The sequence below is a fragment of the Pristis pectinata genome, chromosome 34 (genome assembly GCF_009764475.1).
Source record: "Pristis pectinata isolate sPriPec2 chromosome 34, sPriPec2.1.pri, whole genome shotgun sequence".
Lineage (NCBI taxonomy): Eukaryota > Metazoa > Chordata > Chondrichthyes > Rhinopristiformes > Pristidae > Pristis > Pristis pectinata.
This window is the reverse complement of record NC_067438.1, coordinates 16741096-16759731: the sequence shown is the minus strand read 5'-3', so window position 1 is coordinate 16759731 and position 18636 is coordinate 16741096. Positions and strand designations below refer to the sequence as shown.

Genomic DNA, 18636 nt, shown 5'->3' with positions numbered 1-18636 from the left:
CACAGGGAGAATGTACAAACTCCTTACAGATAGTGGCCGGAATTGAACCCGGGTCACTGGCGCTTTAATAGCATTACGCTAACTGCTACACTACTGTATAGCAGGGCAGTCTTGATGGGCTGAATGGCCTCCCCTACTTTCTATGTATGACTCTACAATTCATGTTCTAAAGAACAGATGGTGGGTTGAGAGAGAGAGCAGGAAGTGCAGCAACTTGTTGACAACCATGATGTGCATAGGCCAAGCACACTGACACCCCAAACACCCAGAGTCCCACACACTGACATGCCGAACACCCAGAGTCCCACACACTGACACCCCAAACACCCAGAGTCCCACACACTGACAGTCAGGAACAGAGGGGAACTTATCACGGACACAGAAATTGTCAACACCTCTCGAAGGACATTACAGGACCTACTGAAAGCCTCCCCTGGTGTGAGTGTCCCTCAGCACACTGTCCAGCCTCACTGACACTCCCAGTAAGAGGGTGAGAAGACCAGATGCCGACTAAAAAACAGCAGAGTCTCGGGATCAAACGATGGAACTTCAGTTACAAATTCACAACATGTCTGCCATACGCTAGGACACCCAAACCCTGATCATCTTCAAGGGAAACTGACTGTGGGAACTACAGAGGTTTCTCCCTGATTGCAGGGAAAGTCAACACCACAATCCTCCTCAAGGGCTGAGAAGCTGCTCCGGCATCACAGTGCGAATTCCAAACATCCAGAGACAGACACGATCTTCACCATGCAACAACTCCAAGGGCACTGCAGGGAGCAGCACCGACCTGCCCCACTGCACAAAGCTGCACCTCCACTCTCCACATGACCCTGGAAAACTTGCCCCTCAAGAACACCTCTCAGCAAAGACAGGCATTGGTCATAAGCTTCACCATTGCTTCTAGTGCACCAGCACGGCCTTTGGCAGAACAATTAAAGGGTGAAGATTGTGAGCACCAAGCTCATGGTCTGCAGGGCAGCAGTGCTCCCTGCCCTCCTGCACACTTCTGAAACAAGGACTATCTAAGCAGACACCTCAGGACACTGGAGACATCCTATTGATGCTGTGTCAGCAAAATCCTCCCAATCCACTGGCAGGGGAAGTGAATCAGTATCGCTGTCCTGTCCAGGGGAACATCCCCAGTACTGAGGCCCTGCCACACTGAGCTCCGGCTACAGACACTCCATTCTGACCTCCATCACAGGGTCTGTTCTGATAAAGGGAATTGACAATGAAGGTCATCAACAATAACTCTGCTTCTCTCTCCATAGACGCTGAGTGTGAGATGTTACACTTTGGGAGCTCAAATGTAAGGGGAATGCACACAGTAACTGGTAGGGTCCTTAGAAACATTAATGTACAGAGGGATCTGGGTGCAGGTCCACAGCTCCCTGAAAGCAGCACACAAGTGGTATAGGGTGGTAAAGAAGGTGTACGGCAGACTTGCCTTCATCAGTCAGGGTGCTGAGTATAAAAGTTGGGAAGTCACATTGCAGCTGTATAAAACTCTGGTGATGTCACATTAGGAGAATTGTGCGCAGTTCTGTTTGACCCATCACAGGAAGGCGGTGGAGGCTTTGGAGAGGGTGCAGAAGAGGTTCACCAGGATGCTGCCTGGATTAGAGGGTATGAACTATAAGGAGAGGCTGGACAAACTTGGGTTGTTTTCTCTGGAGTGCCGAAGGCTGAGGGGAGACCTGTTAGAGGTTTATAACAATATGAGAGGCACAGATAGAGTAGACAGTCAGAGACTGCTTCCCAGGGTGGAAATGTTAAGTACCAGAGGGCCTGTGTTTAAGGTGAGAGGGGGAAAGTTAAAGGAGATTCACAAGTTTTTTTTACACAGAGAGCGGTGGGTGTCTGGAACGGGCTGCCGGGGGAGGTGGTGGAGGCAGATACATTTGGACAGGCGGGGAATGGAGGGACACGGTCCGTGTGCAGAGAGATGGGATTAGTTTAATTTGGCATCACGGCCGGCACAGACACGGTGGGCCGAAGGGCCTGCTGCTGTCTGTGCTGTTCTATGTTCTGTCTCAGAAAAGATTCACGGATCTTCTCAGTTACTGAGAATCCCGAGGGCATCGGGAGTTCAGGGGGCGGTGGGAGGAGCGGATCATCCCCCCCCCCCCGTCACCAGTCCCCCCCCCGTCACCCCTCCTGTCCCTGGGGCAGGGTCTGTGCCCCCACATCAGACCCCACAGACCCGGAGAGGGAGCGGGTCCCCTCGGCCCCGAGGGGGTGACCTGTGGAGGGGCCGGGGTGTGACAGAGGGATCCGGGATCGTGCGGCGCCACAGGGGGCCGGGCCGGGCTGGGGTGAGGGGTGAGGGGTGAAGGATACAGCCTCATCTCCAGCCCCGGTCCCAGGCCGCTCCCCGGGCCCAGTGACTCCCCACCCCCTCCCCCGCCTCACCTTTGGGCTCCAGGCTCCCGTGCGACAGGTTCTTGCAAACATTGAAGTTCTGTTTCAGGATGGCGACTTGTGCCGAGATCCCCGCCTCTCCTGCCCGCATCACGAGGCCCTGGAACTCGGGGATCCGCGGCACCTCCTTCTTCAGGTTGAAGTCCATGTAGAGAACCTCATCCCCGTCCACCAACAGGTCGAACTGTTTGTCGGGGCTGCCGTCCTGGACCACGTAGACCTGGACCTCCTCATGTAGGTCTGTGGGAGGGGAAACGGTGAGAGGATGAGAGCGGGGAGAGGGCCCGGGGGAGGGGGTCAGTGACCCAACATATCGCGGGTCCGAGACACAGGTCACCCCGGAGATGAACAGCGCAGAGCCCGGACCACAGAACCACCACAGCTGGAACATCGGACAGTACAGCACAGGAACAGGCCCTTCGGCCCACTGTGTTGTGCCCAAGGAGTTAAGCTATTGACACCTCGTCCCTTCTGCCCACACAATGCTCCTATCCCTGCGCATCCATGTGCACGTCTAAGAGCCTCCTAAACCCCTCCATGTTATCTGCCTCCACCCCCACCCCTGGCAGCACATTCCAGGCACCCACCGCTCTCCGTGTAGAAAACTTGCCCCACACACCTCCTTTGAACTTACCCCCCTCGCCCTGTGTTAGACATTTGGACACTGAGAAAAAGATACCAGCTGTCTACTCTATCCATACCTCTCCTAACTTTTAAACTAAATTTTACAAAGATAAACCCAGAAATTAAATAAATCGAAGTATTTAACAGTAACAGATATTACACTGTGATAAACAGAGATACTGAACTGAGATGAAGCCAGATGTTAAAGGGATAAATCCAGCTGTTTTTGGGTAGTCCACATCTGACATGTGAAGGGTGTTTAAAGACCAACTGCACAGAGTACAGGACAGGCGTGTTCCAGGAGGAAGGAAGGGCAGGGTGAGGGAACCTTGGATATTGAGAGAGGTGGTGAACTTAGTCAAGAAGTAAAAGGAAGTGTATGTAAGGTTTAGCAAGCTAAAAATCAAACAGAGCCCTTGAGGATTATAGAGAAGCCAGAACAGAAGAAGGGAATTAGGAGAGCCAGGAGGGGCCATGAAAAGACCTTGACAAGTAGGATTAAAAATCCCAAGGCATTCGGTACATGCATCAAGAGGAAAACTTGGGAGAGGGTAGGACCACTCAAGGACAAAGGAGGGAACATGTGGTTCGAGGTGGAGGATGTGGGTGAGTACTTTGCATCGGTATTCACCAAGGAGAAGGACGTGGAGGACAGGGAGATCAGGGTGGAGGGTGCTAATGTGCTCGGGAGGTAGTGTTGGGTCTCTTAAAGAACATTAAGGTGGATAAGTCCCCAGGGCCTGATGGAATATACCCCGGGTTATTGAGAGAGGCAAGAGATGAGATTACTGGGGCCTAGACTAAGATCTTTGTGTTGCCTCTAGCTACAGGCAAGATTCCAGAGGATTGGTGAGTAGCTAATGTTCCGTTTTTCAAGAAGGGAAACAGGGATAATCCTGGAAACTATAGACCAGTGAGTCTCACGTCAGTGGTAGGGAAGTTACTGGAGAGGATTCTTATGGATAGGATTTATGAACATTTGGAAAATCATGGCCTAATTCGGGACAGTCAACATGGCTTTGTGCGGGGCAAGTCATTCCTTACTAATCTGTTTGAGTTTTCAAGGAGGTGATGAGGGTGATTGATGAAGGGAGAGCTGTGGATGTTGTCTACATGGATTTTAGTGAGGCCTTTGACAAGGTCCCTCATGGGAGGCTCATCCAGAAGACTAAGATGCATGGGATCCACTGTGACTTGGCTGTTTGGATTGAGAATTGGCTTGTCCATAGAAGACAGAGGGTAGTGGTCAATGGGACTTATTCTGGCTGGAGGCCCATGACTGGTGGTGTTCCGCAGGGATCCGCACTGGGACCTCTGCTGTTTGTGATATATATGAATATATTACACTGTAGATGGGTGTTGTGAGAAATCCACATGGCTGTCACATGACAGTAACGACACTGACCCCTGCTGACCGGAGGACAGCATTGCTCCTCGGAGCGAAAGTTATACCACTGTCAATCAAGGTGCGGCTCCACCCACCCCTCGGGTGTGGGAATACCTTTTGTCTCTGAACTTGCCTGACCATTGGCTGTGGCAGGTGCCTTTGTCTTTGACCCCTTCACCATTGGCTCATTTAAATCACAACAGTGAAGCTTCACCCAGCCTCCTAGCACCATAAAAAGGGCTGCAATCCCCTAGCCCTCTCTCGTTTGATGACCCCAGGAGTAGTGAGACAACGCTGCAGGGATCACTGGTAAGACTGCATCACCACATGGTCTGGGAGCGTTTCACTCAGACTCTGGGTAGCCTTAGAGCCAATGCTAGTGTAGTATAGTGTTATATCCTGAAGCTGTACCTCGTTATTGTGTGCAACAATGTGTGTGTATGTATGTGTGTGTGTGTGTGTGTGTGTGTGTGTGTGTGTGTGTGTGTGTGTGTGTATCTTACCCCAGTCGTGATTTCCCCCTCACGTTCATGGTCTCCTGCATGTATGTGAGTGTGTGTCTGTTCCCATCCATTCTGTCCCTGCATTTGCCTTTGTGATTAAACTAGTTTTGATATCCAAAGCTCATGTCCAGAGTCCTTGATCCTTAAGGCCGAAAAGAACCATTTCACACAACAATGGGTGGGTGCGTAAGTTTGCAGATGACACAAAGATTGGTGGTGTTGTGGATGGTGTAGAAGATTGCCAAAAGATACAGTGGGATATTGATCAGTTGCAGATATGGGCGGAGAAGTGGGAGATGGAGTTTAATCCAGGCAAGTGTGAGGTGTTGCACTTTGGGAGATCAAATATTAAGGGACAGTACACGGTGGCAAGTCCTTTAACGGTGTTGAAGTACAGTGGGATCTTGGGGTCCAAGTTCGTAGCTCCCTGAAGGTGGCTGTAGAGGTTGATAGGGTGGTAAAGAAGGCGTACAGCATGCTTGCCTTTATCAGTTTCTTGCACTGAGTTCAAGAGTCAGAAAGTTATGCTGCAGCTTTATAAAACTTTGGTTAGGCCGCATCTGGAGTGTTGCATTCAGTTCTGGTCGCCCCATTATAGGAAGGATGTGGAGGCTTTGGAGAGGGTGCAGAAGAGGTTTACCAGGGTGCTGCCTGGATTCGAGGGCATGTGCTATGAGGAGAGGTTGGATAAACTTGGGTTGTTTTCTCTGGAGCAGCGGAGGCTGAGGGGAGATCTGATAGATGTTTATAAGATTATGAGAGGCATAGATAGTGTAGTCAGCCAGTAGCTTTTTCCCAGGGTCGAAATGTCTAATACTAGAGGGCATGTACTTAAGGTGAGAGGGAGTAAGTTCAAATTAGATGTTTTTTTGCACAGAGTGGTGGGTGCCTGGAATGTGCTGCCAGGGGTGGGGGTGGAGGCAGATATAATAGAGGCTTTCAAGATGTTCTTAGAAAGGCACATGAATGTGCAGAGAATGGAGGGCTATGGACATTGTGTAGGCAGAAGGGATTAGTTTAGAACATAGAACAATTACAGCACAATTCAGGCCCTTTGGCCCACAAAGCTGGGCCGAACATGTCCCTACCCTAGAAATTACTAGGCTTACCCATAGCCCTCTATTTCACTCAGCTCCATGTACCTATCTAACAGTCTCTTGAAAGACCCTATCGTATCCGCCTCCACCACCGTTGCCGGCAGCTCATTCCATGCACTTACCACTCTGAGTAAAAAACTTACCCCTGACATCTCCTCTATATCTACTCCCCAGCACCTTAAACCTATGTCCTCTTGTGGCCACCATTTCAGCCCTGGGGAAAGCCTCTGACTATCTACCCAATCAATACCTCTCATCATCTTATACACCTCTATCAGGCCCTCCCTCATCGTCCGTCTCTCCAACGAGAAAAGGCCGAGTTCCCTCAACCTGCTTTCCTAAGGCATGCTCCACATTCCAGGCAGCATCCTTGTAAATCTCCTCCGTACCCTCTCTATGGCTTCCACATCTTTCCTGCAGTGAGGCGACCAGAACTGAGCACAATACTCCAAGTGGGGTCTGACCAGGGACCTATATAGCTGCAACAATACCTCACGGCTCCTAAATTCAATTCCTTGATTGATGAAGGACAATACACCATATGCCTTCTTAACCACAGAGTCAACCTGCATCGCCACTTTGAACGTCCTATGGACTCAGACCCCAAGATCCCTCTGATCATCCACACTGCTAAGAGTCCTACCATTAATAGTATATTCCGCCAACATATTTGACCTACCAAAATGAACCACTTCACACTTATCTGGGTTGAACTGCATCTGCCACTTCTCAGCCCAACTCTGCATCCTATATCCCTCTGTAACCTCTGACAGCCCTCCAAACTACCCACAACACCCCCAACCTCCGTGTCATCCGCAGACTTACTAACCCACCCCTCCACTTCCTCATCCAGGTCGTTTATAAAAATCACAAAGAGTAAGGGTCCCGGTACAGACCCCTGAGGTACACCACTGGTCACCGACCTCCACTCAGAATACGACCGCTCAACAACCACTCTTTGCCTTCTGTGGGCCAGCCAGTTCTGGATCCACACTGCAATGTCCCCTTGGATCCCATGTCTCCTCACCTTCTCCATAAGCCTCGCATGGGGTACCTTATCAAACGCCTTGCTGAAATCCATATACACTACATCTACTGCTCTCCCTTCATCGATGTGCTTAGTCATCCTCAAAAAATTCAATCAGGCTCGTAAAGCAGGACCTGCCCTTGACAAAGCCATGCTGACTATTCCTAATCATATTATACCTCTCCAAATGTTCATAAATCCTGCCTCTCAGGATCTTCTCCATCAGCTTACCAACCACTGAGGTAAGACTCACCGGTCTATAATTTCCTGGACTATTCCTACTCTCCTCCTTGAATAAGGGAACAACATCCGCAACCCTCCAATCTTCCGGAACCTCTCCCGTCTCCATCAATGACACAAAGATCATCGTCAGAGGCTCCGCAATCTCCTCCCTCGCCTCCCACAGCAACCTGGGGTACATCTCATCTGGTCCCGGCGGCTTATCTAACTTGATGCTTTCCAAAAGTTTCAGCACCACCTCTTTTCTAATATCTACATGCACAAGCTTTTCAGGCCACTGCAAGTCCCCACTACAATCCCCCAGATCTTTTCCTGTGGTGAATATTGACGTAAAGTATTCATTAAGTACCTCCGCTATTTCTTCTGGATCCGTACACACTTTCCCACTGCTGCACTTAATAGGCCCTATCCTTTCACATCTCATCCTCTTACTTTTCACATACTTGTAGAACGCCTTGGGGTTTTCCTTGATCGTGCCCGCCAAGGCCTTCTCATGTCCCCTTCTGGATCTCCTAATCTCTTTCTTAGGTTCCTTCCTTTTAGCCTTGTACTCCTCCAGATCTCTAACGTTACTGAGCTCTCTGTACCGTTTGTATGCTTTTCTTTTCCTTTTGACTAGATTTATTATAGCCTCCGTACACCACAGTTCCTGTATCCTATCACAACTCCCCTGTCTCATTGGAACATGTCTGTTCAAAGCTCCACACAAATATCCCCTGAATATTTGCGACATATCTTCCGTACTTTTCCCAGAGAACATCTGTTCTCAATTTAATCTTCCAATTTCCTGCCTGAGAGCCTCATAATTCCCTTTACTCCAAGTAAACACCTAGTTTACTAAATAGTAAATAAACACTAAATAGTTAGGCATTTAATTACTAGTTTAATTAGTTCAGCAAAATATTGTGGGCTGAATGGCCTCGTACTCTGTTGTATTGTTCTATGTTCGAAGTTCAAGTGTGACCCCAGATCTTCAACAACAAACCCAGTGCACGAGGGATAAATCTGGATCTTAAACTACGGTCCCAAAACCAAACAACAATAAACTGATATTAAACAGCACGAAACCCATAACATTAGATAAACGCTATTCAGCAATGAATATGACATAGACAAGCAGTGCTCCCAGATACAATAACTGACCTGAAAATCAAAAGATTATGTATCCAATCTCAGCCCTTGTTATAGAACAACCCAGATGTTAAACTATGAGTCCCTAATTAGTAAACAACAAACTCAGTGAACCCTTGGACTGAGAAAAGCCCAAATATTCAACAACAATAAATATGATTTAATACCCATGTTTGTCACATTTTAAGCTGCTACTCCCAAATTAAACAGTGGTAAAGAGCAATGAATCCCTAAACTGGGATTCAAACTAATATTAAACTGCTCTACTCTTTCTATACTCATGACTGTGTGGCTAAGCACAGCTCAAACACCATCTATAAATTCTCTGATGACACCACTGTTGTTGGCAGAATCTCAGGGTGACGCGGAGGCATACAGGAGTGAGACAGATTGGCTGGTTGAGTGGTGTCGCAACAACAACTTCACACTCAACATCAGCAAGACCCAAGGAACTGATTGTGGACTTCAGGAAGGGGAAGTCAGGAGAACACACACCAGTCTTCATTGAGGGGTCAGCAGTGGAAAGGGTGAGCAGCTTCAAGTTCCTGGGCGTCAACATCTCAGGGGATCTATCCTGGGCCCAACACATTGATGCAATCATGAAGAAGGCACGCCAGGGGCTCTACTTCATTTGGAGCTTGAGGAAATTATCACCAAAGATTCTTGCAAATTTCTCGCAAAAGATGTAGGGTGACTGGTTGCATCACCCCCTGGTGTGGAGGCTCCAATGTGCAGGATCGCAAGAGGCTGCAGAGGGTTGTAGACTCAGCCAGCTCCATCACAGGCACAACCCTCCCCACCATCGAGGACATCTTCAACAGGCGGTGCCTCAAGAAGGCAGCATCCATCATTAGGGACCTTCACCATCTGGGACATGCCCTCTTCTCGTTACTACCATCGGGGAGGAGGTACAGGAGCCTGAAGACCCACACTCAATGATCAGGAACAGCTTCTTCCCCTCCGCCATCAGATTTCTGAATGGTCCATGAACCCATGATCACTACCTCGTTATCCCTCTTTTGCACTATTTTATTTATTTATTTTTTGGTAACTCAGTAATTTTTATGTCTTGCTCTGTACTGCTGCCACAAAACAACAAATTTCACGACATGCGTCAGTGATAAACCTGATCCTGATTCTGATTCTGAATAAACGTGATTTAAAGCAGGATAAATCAGGGCATTAAACTATGACCCCAAATTAAACAATAATAAACCCAGATATCAAACATCAATAAACCATAACATTAAACTGATAAACCAGGATATTAAACAATAATAAACACTGATTTTTAAAAGAGATATACATGGATATTAAACCATGACCCTAAAGTTCAACAACAGTAAATAGCAGGCATGGTAGTGTAGCAGTTAGCGTAACGCTTTACGGCGCCAGTGACCCGGGTTCAATTCCGGCCGCTGTCTGTAAGGAGTTTGTACGTTCTCCCCGTATCTGCATGGGTTTCTTCCGGGTGCTCTGGTTTCCTCTCACGTTCCAAAGACGTACAGGTTAGGGACATGCTATGTTGGTGCTGGGAGCGTGGCGGCACTTGCGGGCTGCCCCCAGAACACTTAACGCAAAAGATGCATTTCACTGTGTTTCCATTTACATGTGACTAATAAACATATCTTATAACAGCAATAAACTCAGATACTAGGCTGTGATAACCCAGATATTAAACATTGTACGATTTGTACATTGTAACCCTGATATTAACCAACAATAAACCAAGAACTTTAAACATGAATCACGAGAGACCCAGATAATATACTATACTTTAAAATTATTCACCAAATCTAGAAGTTAAACAGAAATAAACCACAATACTAATCTGTGATAAGTTCAGATACGAACCAGGAATAAACCATGATGTAAAAAGGGATAAACCCTGATATGAAACTATGATCCCAGAATGAAACAAAGAACTAATATTAAACAGCAATGAACTCCTAACCCAGGTAAGTCCGAATATTAAACAGGAATCAGGAATAAATATGATTTATAAAGATAAACACTGGTCTTCATCTATTACCCAAAAAAAGCAAAGATAAAGCCATATATTAAAAAGCAAAGAACTCCTAAACTAATAAACCTTATTAACCCTTATTATTAAGCAGCAATAAATATGATTTTCCAAGGGTAAATCCCAGATATTAAACCATAGCAAAATTAAATAATGATAAACCTGGATATTAAACAGCAATAAATACATAAACTGAGATAAACCTTAACATTAACATCAAAATATGAATTAGTTATACCCCAAACATTAAACAAAGACCCCAAATTTAGCAGCGATAAACCCAGAAATTAACAAGATGAAACCAATTGTTAAAGATGATCCAAGACATAAAACAGAAAAAAAATCTGTATATACAAAAAGAGATAAAACCAGATTATAAACAGCAAAAAAGATATTAACCTCAAATATTAACATAGAATCTAAGATCTTAAACAACAATAAACCCATGGAGTTATACAGCACAGGATCAGGCCCTTCGGCCCACCATGTCCATGCCACCTGCTGTACCAACCAACACCAATCCCCTTTACCTACATTATCGTTGTGGCTTTCTATGCCTTGGTGATTTAAGTTCAAGCCTAAATGCTTTGAAATGTTGTGAGAGTCTCTGCTTCCACCATCTCTTCAGGCGGAATGCAACTGCTCTCTGTGTGGAAAAAACTCCCCCTTAGATCCCCACTCATCCTCCTCCCTCTCATCTGAAACCTACACCCTCTTGTCTTAGACACCGTCACCATGGGAAAAAGATTTTTAGCATCTCCCCTGCCTATTCCCCACATTATTTTGTATACCTCCATCAGGTTATCCCTCAGCCTCTTCCGCTCCAAGAAACAAAAACCTAGCCTATCCAGTCGCTCCCTATAAGTGAAATACTCCAATCCAGACATCATCCTGGGGAATCCTCTCTGCACCCTCTCCAGTGCAGTCACATCCTTCCTGTAGTGCGGTGACCAGAACTGCACACAGTGCTCCAGCTGTGGTCTAACCAACATTTTATAAAGTTATAACATGCTAACCCAGCTCTAATTTTCTATGCCATGGCCAATGGAGGCAAATATCCCACATACCCTCTTCATCACTTTCTCCAACTCAGGATAAATACCACTTTCAGGTCCCTCTGTTCACCATCATTCCCCCGAGTCCTACAATTTACTGTGTATGTCCTGCCCTTCTAAGCCTTCTCAAAGTGCATTACCTCACATTTATCAGAATTAAATTCCATCTGCCATTGGTCCGCCCAACTTTCCAGCTGATCTATACCATGCCGTAGCCTTAGACAACTTTCCTCATGATCTATGCCACCACCAACCTTCACATTATCTGCAAACTTACTAATCATACCTCCTGCATCAAAGTTGTTAACGTGTATCACAACATCACTGGTCCCAGCACTGATTACTGTGGTACACCACAGGTCACAAACCCAATCACAAGTTCAATGCTCCACCAGCATCCTCTGCCTCCTGTTACCAGGCCAATTTTGGATTCAATTTGCCAGCCTGCCCTGGATATTCTGGACCAGCCTACCATGTGGGATCTTGTCAAAGGCCTTGCTATTCATACAGACAATAACCCTCCCCACCACTGAGGACATCTTCAGAAGGCGGTGCCTCAAGAAGACATATCCATCATTAAGGACCCTCACCATCCGGGACATGGCATCTTCTTGTTACTACCATCAGGGAGGAGGTACAGGAGCCTGAAGACCCACACTCAACGATTCGGGAACAGCTTCTTCTCCTCCGCCATCAGATCTCTGAATGGTCCATGAACACCACCTCATTATTCCTCTTTTGCACTATTTATTTATTTACTTATTTACTTACTTATTTGTAACTTGGTGATTTTCATGTCTTGCGCTGCACTGCTGCCCCAAAACACATTTCACATCATGTCATTGATTCTGATTCGGATCTGCCCCACTCTCCTTATCAATGTGTCTAGTTACCTCCTCAAAAATTCAGTCAAATTTGGGAAGCAGGATTTCCCACAAACAAATCCATGCTGACAATTCCTGACCAGTCTCTACCTTCCCGAGTGCAGATAAATCCTGTCGCTCAGAATTTTTTCCAATAATTTCCTTCCCACTGATGTCAGACTCACTGAATTGGAATTCCCTGACTTATCCCTGCTTCCCTTCTAGAATAAAGGGACAACATTTGCTGTCCTCCAGTTATCCAATACTTCACCTGTGGCTGACAAAGAAGCAAAAACCTTCTCCCCTGCCTCCCATAGCAACCTGGGATACAGCTTACCAGGCCCTAGGGATTTATCCACCTTTACGCATCCCAAGACATCCAGCGCTCCTCCATCCTAATGCTAAACATGCCGCAGAACATCACCGTTCCTCGCCATGAGCTCTCCCTCTGTGGCATCCTTCTCCTCAGTGAATACAGACAAAAAGTAGTCATTTAGAACACCAGCTAATCCTTCAGCTCCATGCACAGATTGCCCTTATGGAGACCTCCCCTTTCCCTGGTTACTCTCTTCCTCTTAATGTACTCACAGAATGCCTTGAGATTGACCCTAATCCTGTCTGCTGGTGATATTTCATGGACCCCCTTTTGCCCTCCTAATTTCCTCTTTAAATACTCCCCTACATTCCCTCGATTCCTTTGGAAACTGTTGTTTTCAGTTGCCTCTACCTGTCATGTGCCTTCATCTACCTTCATCAACTCCTCAACATCCCCTGACATCAGGGTTTCCCTAATTTGCCATCCTTGCCTTTCTCACTTACAGGGATATGTTGGCCCTGAGCTCTCACCATCTCCCTTTTGAAAGACTCCCACTTGTTGGATGTTACTTTACCCAAAGTCAGCTGCTCCCGATCTACTCTCACCAGGCCCTGCCTTATGTTATTGCGATCAGCCTTCCCCCAGTGTAGGAGCCTGACTCGTGGACTATCCTTATCGTCCTCCAGAATTACCATAAAACTAATATAATTATGATCTCTGTTCCAAAAGTGCTCCCCCCACTGACACCCCCACCACTTGTCTGGATTCATTACTCAAGATTAAGTCCAGTAGAGCTGCTTCTCTCATAGGACTGTCAACATATTGGCTCAAACCCTCCCTGGGGGCACTTTACAATTTCCTCCCCATCTAAGCCCCTTGCACTAAGATAATCCCAGTCAATTTTGTGGAAGTTAAAATCCCCAGTGCTAGAACATTTTTGCTCTTGAAACTCTCTCTGATTTGCATACATATCTGCTGTCTCCTGCTGACTACTGGGGGCCTGTAGTATAACCCCAGCGAAGTCATCAGCCCTTTCTTGTTTCAAAGTTCTACCCATACAGCCTCATTGGAAGAGACTATGCAGGACACCCACCCTCAGTACTGCTGTGATGTTCTCCTGAATCAATATTACCCCTCCTCTTTTACCTCCCCACCATCACATCTGAAACTTCCATGTGCGGGGAAACCCAAATATCAAGAGAAAATAAAAAAAACAGCAGTGGCTGGAAAACTAAAACAAGAACAGAAAATGCTCGAAATACTCAACGTGTCAGGCTGCATCTGTGGGAAGAGAGACAGAGAAAATGCTTCAGGTCTTGGACTGAAAGTGTTTCTTGCATTTTCTGCTATTATTTCAACCTTCTGGAATTATTCATTTTAAAAACCTAAAATCCTTAACTGACCACCCATTAACCTACCGTTTCCTCTCCACAACCTAACATGATTCTTTTCTCACTTTCCCAGTTCTGATGAAGGGTCCTCCACTTCTAATGTTAACTCTGTTTCTCTCAAATATTAACCTGTGATAATGGCTAATATTGACTCCCAATACACCCAGAAATTAAATAAGAATACATCCCAATATTAAATTAGCCTGGATAAATATAGATATTAAAAAATCCACATTTTATATAGAAATTAAGCCAAATTTTCTGATCCAGATATTTTCATGGATACACACAGATATTACCCTGGAATAAACCCAATAACTTGTTCTGCTGTAACACACCAAGGCAGCAATTTGACCTCAAGTTTTCATGGGAATGTTGCCAGACAAAATATCGCATCAGTCCACATATAGAGACTGAACATCAACAAACTGCAGATGCTGTGATTCAACTGAGAAAGAGAGACCATAAGACAAAGGAGCAGAACTAGGCCATTCAGCCCATCAAGTCTGCTCCGCCATTCGATCATGGCTGATTTATTTTTCCCTCTCACCCCCATTCTCCTGCCTTCTCCCCATAACCTTTGACACCCTTACTAATCAAGAACCGATCAACCTCCGCTTTAAATATACCCAATAATTTGGCATCCACAGCCATCTGTGGCAATGAATTCCACGGATTCACCACCCTTGGCTAAAGACATTCCTCCTCACCTCTCTTCTAAAGGGACGTCCTTCTATTCTGAGGCTGTGCCCTCTGGTCCTAGACTCTCTCACTACTGGAAACATCCTCTCCACATCCACTCTATCCAGGCCTTTCAATATTCAGCAGGTTTCAATCCTTCTAAGCTCCATTGAGTACAGGCCCAGAGCCATCAAATGCTCCTCATACGTTATCCCTTTAGTCCCCAGAATTATTCATGTAAACCTCCTCTGGACCCTCTCCAAATCCAGCACATCCTTCCTTAGATATGGGGCCCAAAACTGCTCACAATACTCCAAATATGGTCTGACCAATGTCTAATAAAGCCTCAGCATTACATCCTTGCTTTTATATTCTAGTCCTCTCCAAATGAATGCTAACATTGCATTTGCCTTCCTTACTACTGACTCACCTGCAAGGTGACCTTCAGGGAATCCTGCACCAGGACTCCCAAGTCCCTTTGCACCTCCGATTTCTGAATTCCCTGCCCACTCAGAAAATAGTCTACGCCTTTATTCCTTCTACCAATGAAAACATGTCAGGTAAAATTAACTTGGTTTCTCACTTTCCAAGTTCTGATGAAGTGTCTTCAGCCTGAAACATTAACTCTGCTCCTCTCTCCACAGATGCTGACTGACCTTCTGAGTGTTGAGCATTTTCTATTCTGTTTCACATATCTGAATAATATGACTGGTGAAGAAAGACTTGGTGAAAGGACTTGGCTTTAAGAACCAGCAGAAAGAGGAAGGAGGGAACGCTGGAACACAGGGCCACAGTTGAAGACACAGTGACCAGACCTGGGTTGTGTGGCAGTGATGACAGGGAGCTGGTTCTGCTCTTCAGTACTGACCTGTGAGATTGACCAGCCTTGGGATTTCCCCACACAGTTTAATGTGGGAATCCTTTCCATCAGCAGATACTATCAGAAATTCCCGATGTTGGCTGCACTTCAAGTGGTCATAGCAGGGTACAGGGAAAGGTTGGCAATAAGCAATAATCACTCCTTGAATAAACCTCAGCTGATATGATGGACCAGTCAGCTCCAGCGCTATGAGGTTGGCACCTACTGCGCCCCAGTCTGGGGCATCCTCAGACTCGTCAGAGCTTAACCCACTTGTTCATCAATTAGTTCCCTGAAAATCTTACATTGTCTTGTCTTTGGTGCTGTTGAACCATAATTACAGAGAGCACTAAAGCAGTAATCTGGTTCATAAGATTAGGTTTTTTCAGACTGTGCACTTTACCAAAAATATTTCAAAGTATAGGTGGAAGGTTAAAGAGGAGGACCTCCATGGCTGTATTCTCTGGACTACGTCTGCTGCTACATGCTGTAACTACAAAAACAGGAGGACAGGTTAGATGAACGTAGGCTGAAGTGATGGTGCAGGAGGGTCGGCTTTAGATGTTTGGATCATTGGGACCACTTCTGGGGCATGTAGGCTGGTCCCAAAGGTTAGAGCCCTGGAATGCAAGGGAAATTGGCAAGTTGGAGTATTGTGTACAGTTCTGGTTGCCACACTGCAGGAAGGATGTAGCAGCATTGAAGAAAGTGCAGAAGAGATTCACCAGGACATTGCCTGCAGTGGAGGGCTGTAGTTATAAAGAGAGTTTGGATAGGCTGGGTTTGTTCTCACTGGGATGTAGGAGGCTGAGGGGTGACCTTATAGAGGTTCATAAAATTATGAGGGGCAGAGATAGGATAGATTGTCTCAGAGTCTTTTCCAAAAACAGGGGAGTCTAGAACCGGGGGCACGGGTTTAAGGTGAGAGAGGAAAGATTTCAAGGAGATGTGAGGGGCAGGTTTTTCCACACAGAGGGAGGTGGGTGCCTGCAACGAGCTGCCAGAGGAGGTGGTGCAGGCAGGTACAATGACAGTGTTTTAAAGGCATTTAGACAGGTCCTTGGATCGGAAAGGAGTAGGGGGATGCAGGCCTCATGAGGGCAGATGGGGCATGGATGTAGAGGGTGAAACGGCCCATTCCTGGGCTGCACAGCTCAATGATTCTGTGAACTGGATCCAACGCTGGCCTGGTGATAGGAGGCAGAGGGGAGAGGTAGAAAGATGTCTGTGACCAGTGGTGCAACACAGGTGTCGGTGCTGGGGGCTTTGACGTTTGTGATATATGTTAACGACTTGGAGGTGAACGTTGATCAGTAAGTTTGCGATTAATATGAAAATGTGCGGTGTTGTAGATCGCGGAGTGAATGGGAAACTTGACCGCACTGCCTGAGGGCTGGTGGAGGCAGGGGCTCCTGCAACATTTCAGCATCTGGGCCAACAATTGAATTGCGAAGGCGGAGAAGGCTCCGGATGTAATGGGGGTAAATGCGATCAGTGAGATAAGGGCGGGCAGGGGCAGAGAGGGCTGAAGGGCCTGTTCCTGTACTGTCTCATTCTGTGACTCTATCAAAGGAAAATAGATTGGAAGTTCTGTTTGCACTTTTCCTGTCACCGTGTGAGAGGGATGGATCCGTCAGACAGAACGCTCACTGACAGCTGAGGAGTTCATTATAAAGTTGCAGCAATGCACAGAGCGCTGGCGGAGGGCAGCGGCTCCAAAGCGGGATGTTGTCCCTGTGGGCGGGGCGTTTCCCAGTGATTGGCAGCCGGTCACCGGGCGCCCCCCAGCGGCCGAGCCCGGGCTCCCGGTGACTGACAGCGTCAGGGGTCGGGACGGGGCAAGTTGCGGCCGCACACACCGGGAGCATTTCTCGGCAGCTTTCTGACCCACAGCGGCCCCGGGCCAGCAAGTTCAGGGCGGGCTGAGGACGGGTGTCCGGGACCGGGAACCTGTGTCCCAGACTGAGGTGCGACAGTTGCACCGGCCGCTTCACCCACCTCCACCCGGAGCACAGGCACAGAGACGGACAGCACGGAAACAGGCCCTTCGGCCCGCCGGGTCCGTGCCGACCATCCACCACTCATCGTGTCCTGAGAAGACGGAACATTTCGTAGCTGAAGTTTCACAAGAGCCAGACCGGACAGATGCGCATTAAAGCTCTTGAAGCGAAGCGTGGACACTGGGTGTGTGGGGAGGTGAGGTGGGTCAGTGACAAGAACCCGTCAATGGGGCCGGTTCCTGCCTCTTCTCTCGGACTCACCCCCCTCTCTGAAAAATGGTCGGCAACTTCAGGTTCTGTCTGAAGAAATAAATTGTTCAAGAAGGAAAGGTAATGCTTCGGGGCGCTCTGTCTCTCTGTCTCCCACTCCCCACCCCCTCTACCTGTCTGCCTCTGTGTGTCTGTGTCTGACAACAGACACAGTTGGGATATTTGACCCGTTTCCCAGGAGCAGGATTGCCCATTTGTTCCCTGACGCCTGTTCAGTGAGACCGCGGTAGATCAGTGACCCCACCTTCCCCAGACGTTCCCTGGGCGAACAAGACTCCGTTTCAGGATAAAATGTCGGCACAACATTGTGGGCCGAAGGGCCTGTACTGTGCTGTAATGTTCTATGTAAATCAGATTTAAAATTAACCATTAATCTCGCATAAATCACCACTCGCGGAACAGCGACCTCTTCGTGGGCAAATATTTTCCAATCTAATCCCGAGCGACCTGCTGTAATCCCGGATTGTTCCTTGGCCTCCCCGACCGGCAGGATAATCCCCTCCACCCCGTTCCCCCGCGTACCTCAGACACCCCTCACCTGTAAACCCCAGTGAGGGAACCTCTGCTTCCCGTTTCCTTTGCTCAGCATTTCACCTCAGGAACCAGCTGTTGTTCTGGTGAACTGGGACCGCACTTCCCCCCCGGGCCGGTACATCCTCCCCCCGGCGCAGTGTCCCACCTGACTGAGTGCACCCGCTGTTCGCTGACGGGACTGTGGGACCCTCCTTCTGGGGCGGAGACC

At 47.5% G+C, this 18636-nt stretch overlaps 1 protein-coding gene across 1 annotated transcript in view; it reads right to left on the bottom strand.

The window, feature by feature from the left end:
* The window catches only part of LOC127585903 (RLA class II histocompatibility antigen, DP alpha-1 chain-like), a 48577-nt gene that overhangs the window by 28912 nt on the left and 1029 nt on the right, over positions 1-18636 (bottom strand). Inside the window, exon 2 of the mRNA XM_052043634.1 lies at positions 2419-2667. Within this exon, the coding sequence (XP_051899594.1) occupies positions 2419-2667 (249 nt within the window). The remainder of the gene's footprint in view (positions 1-2418; positions 2668-18636) is intronic.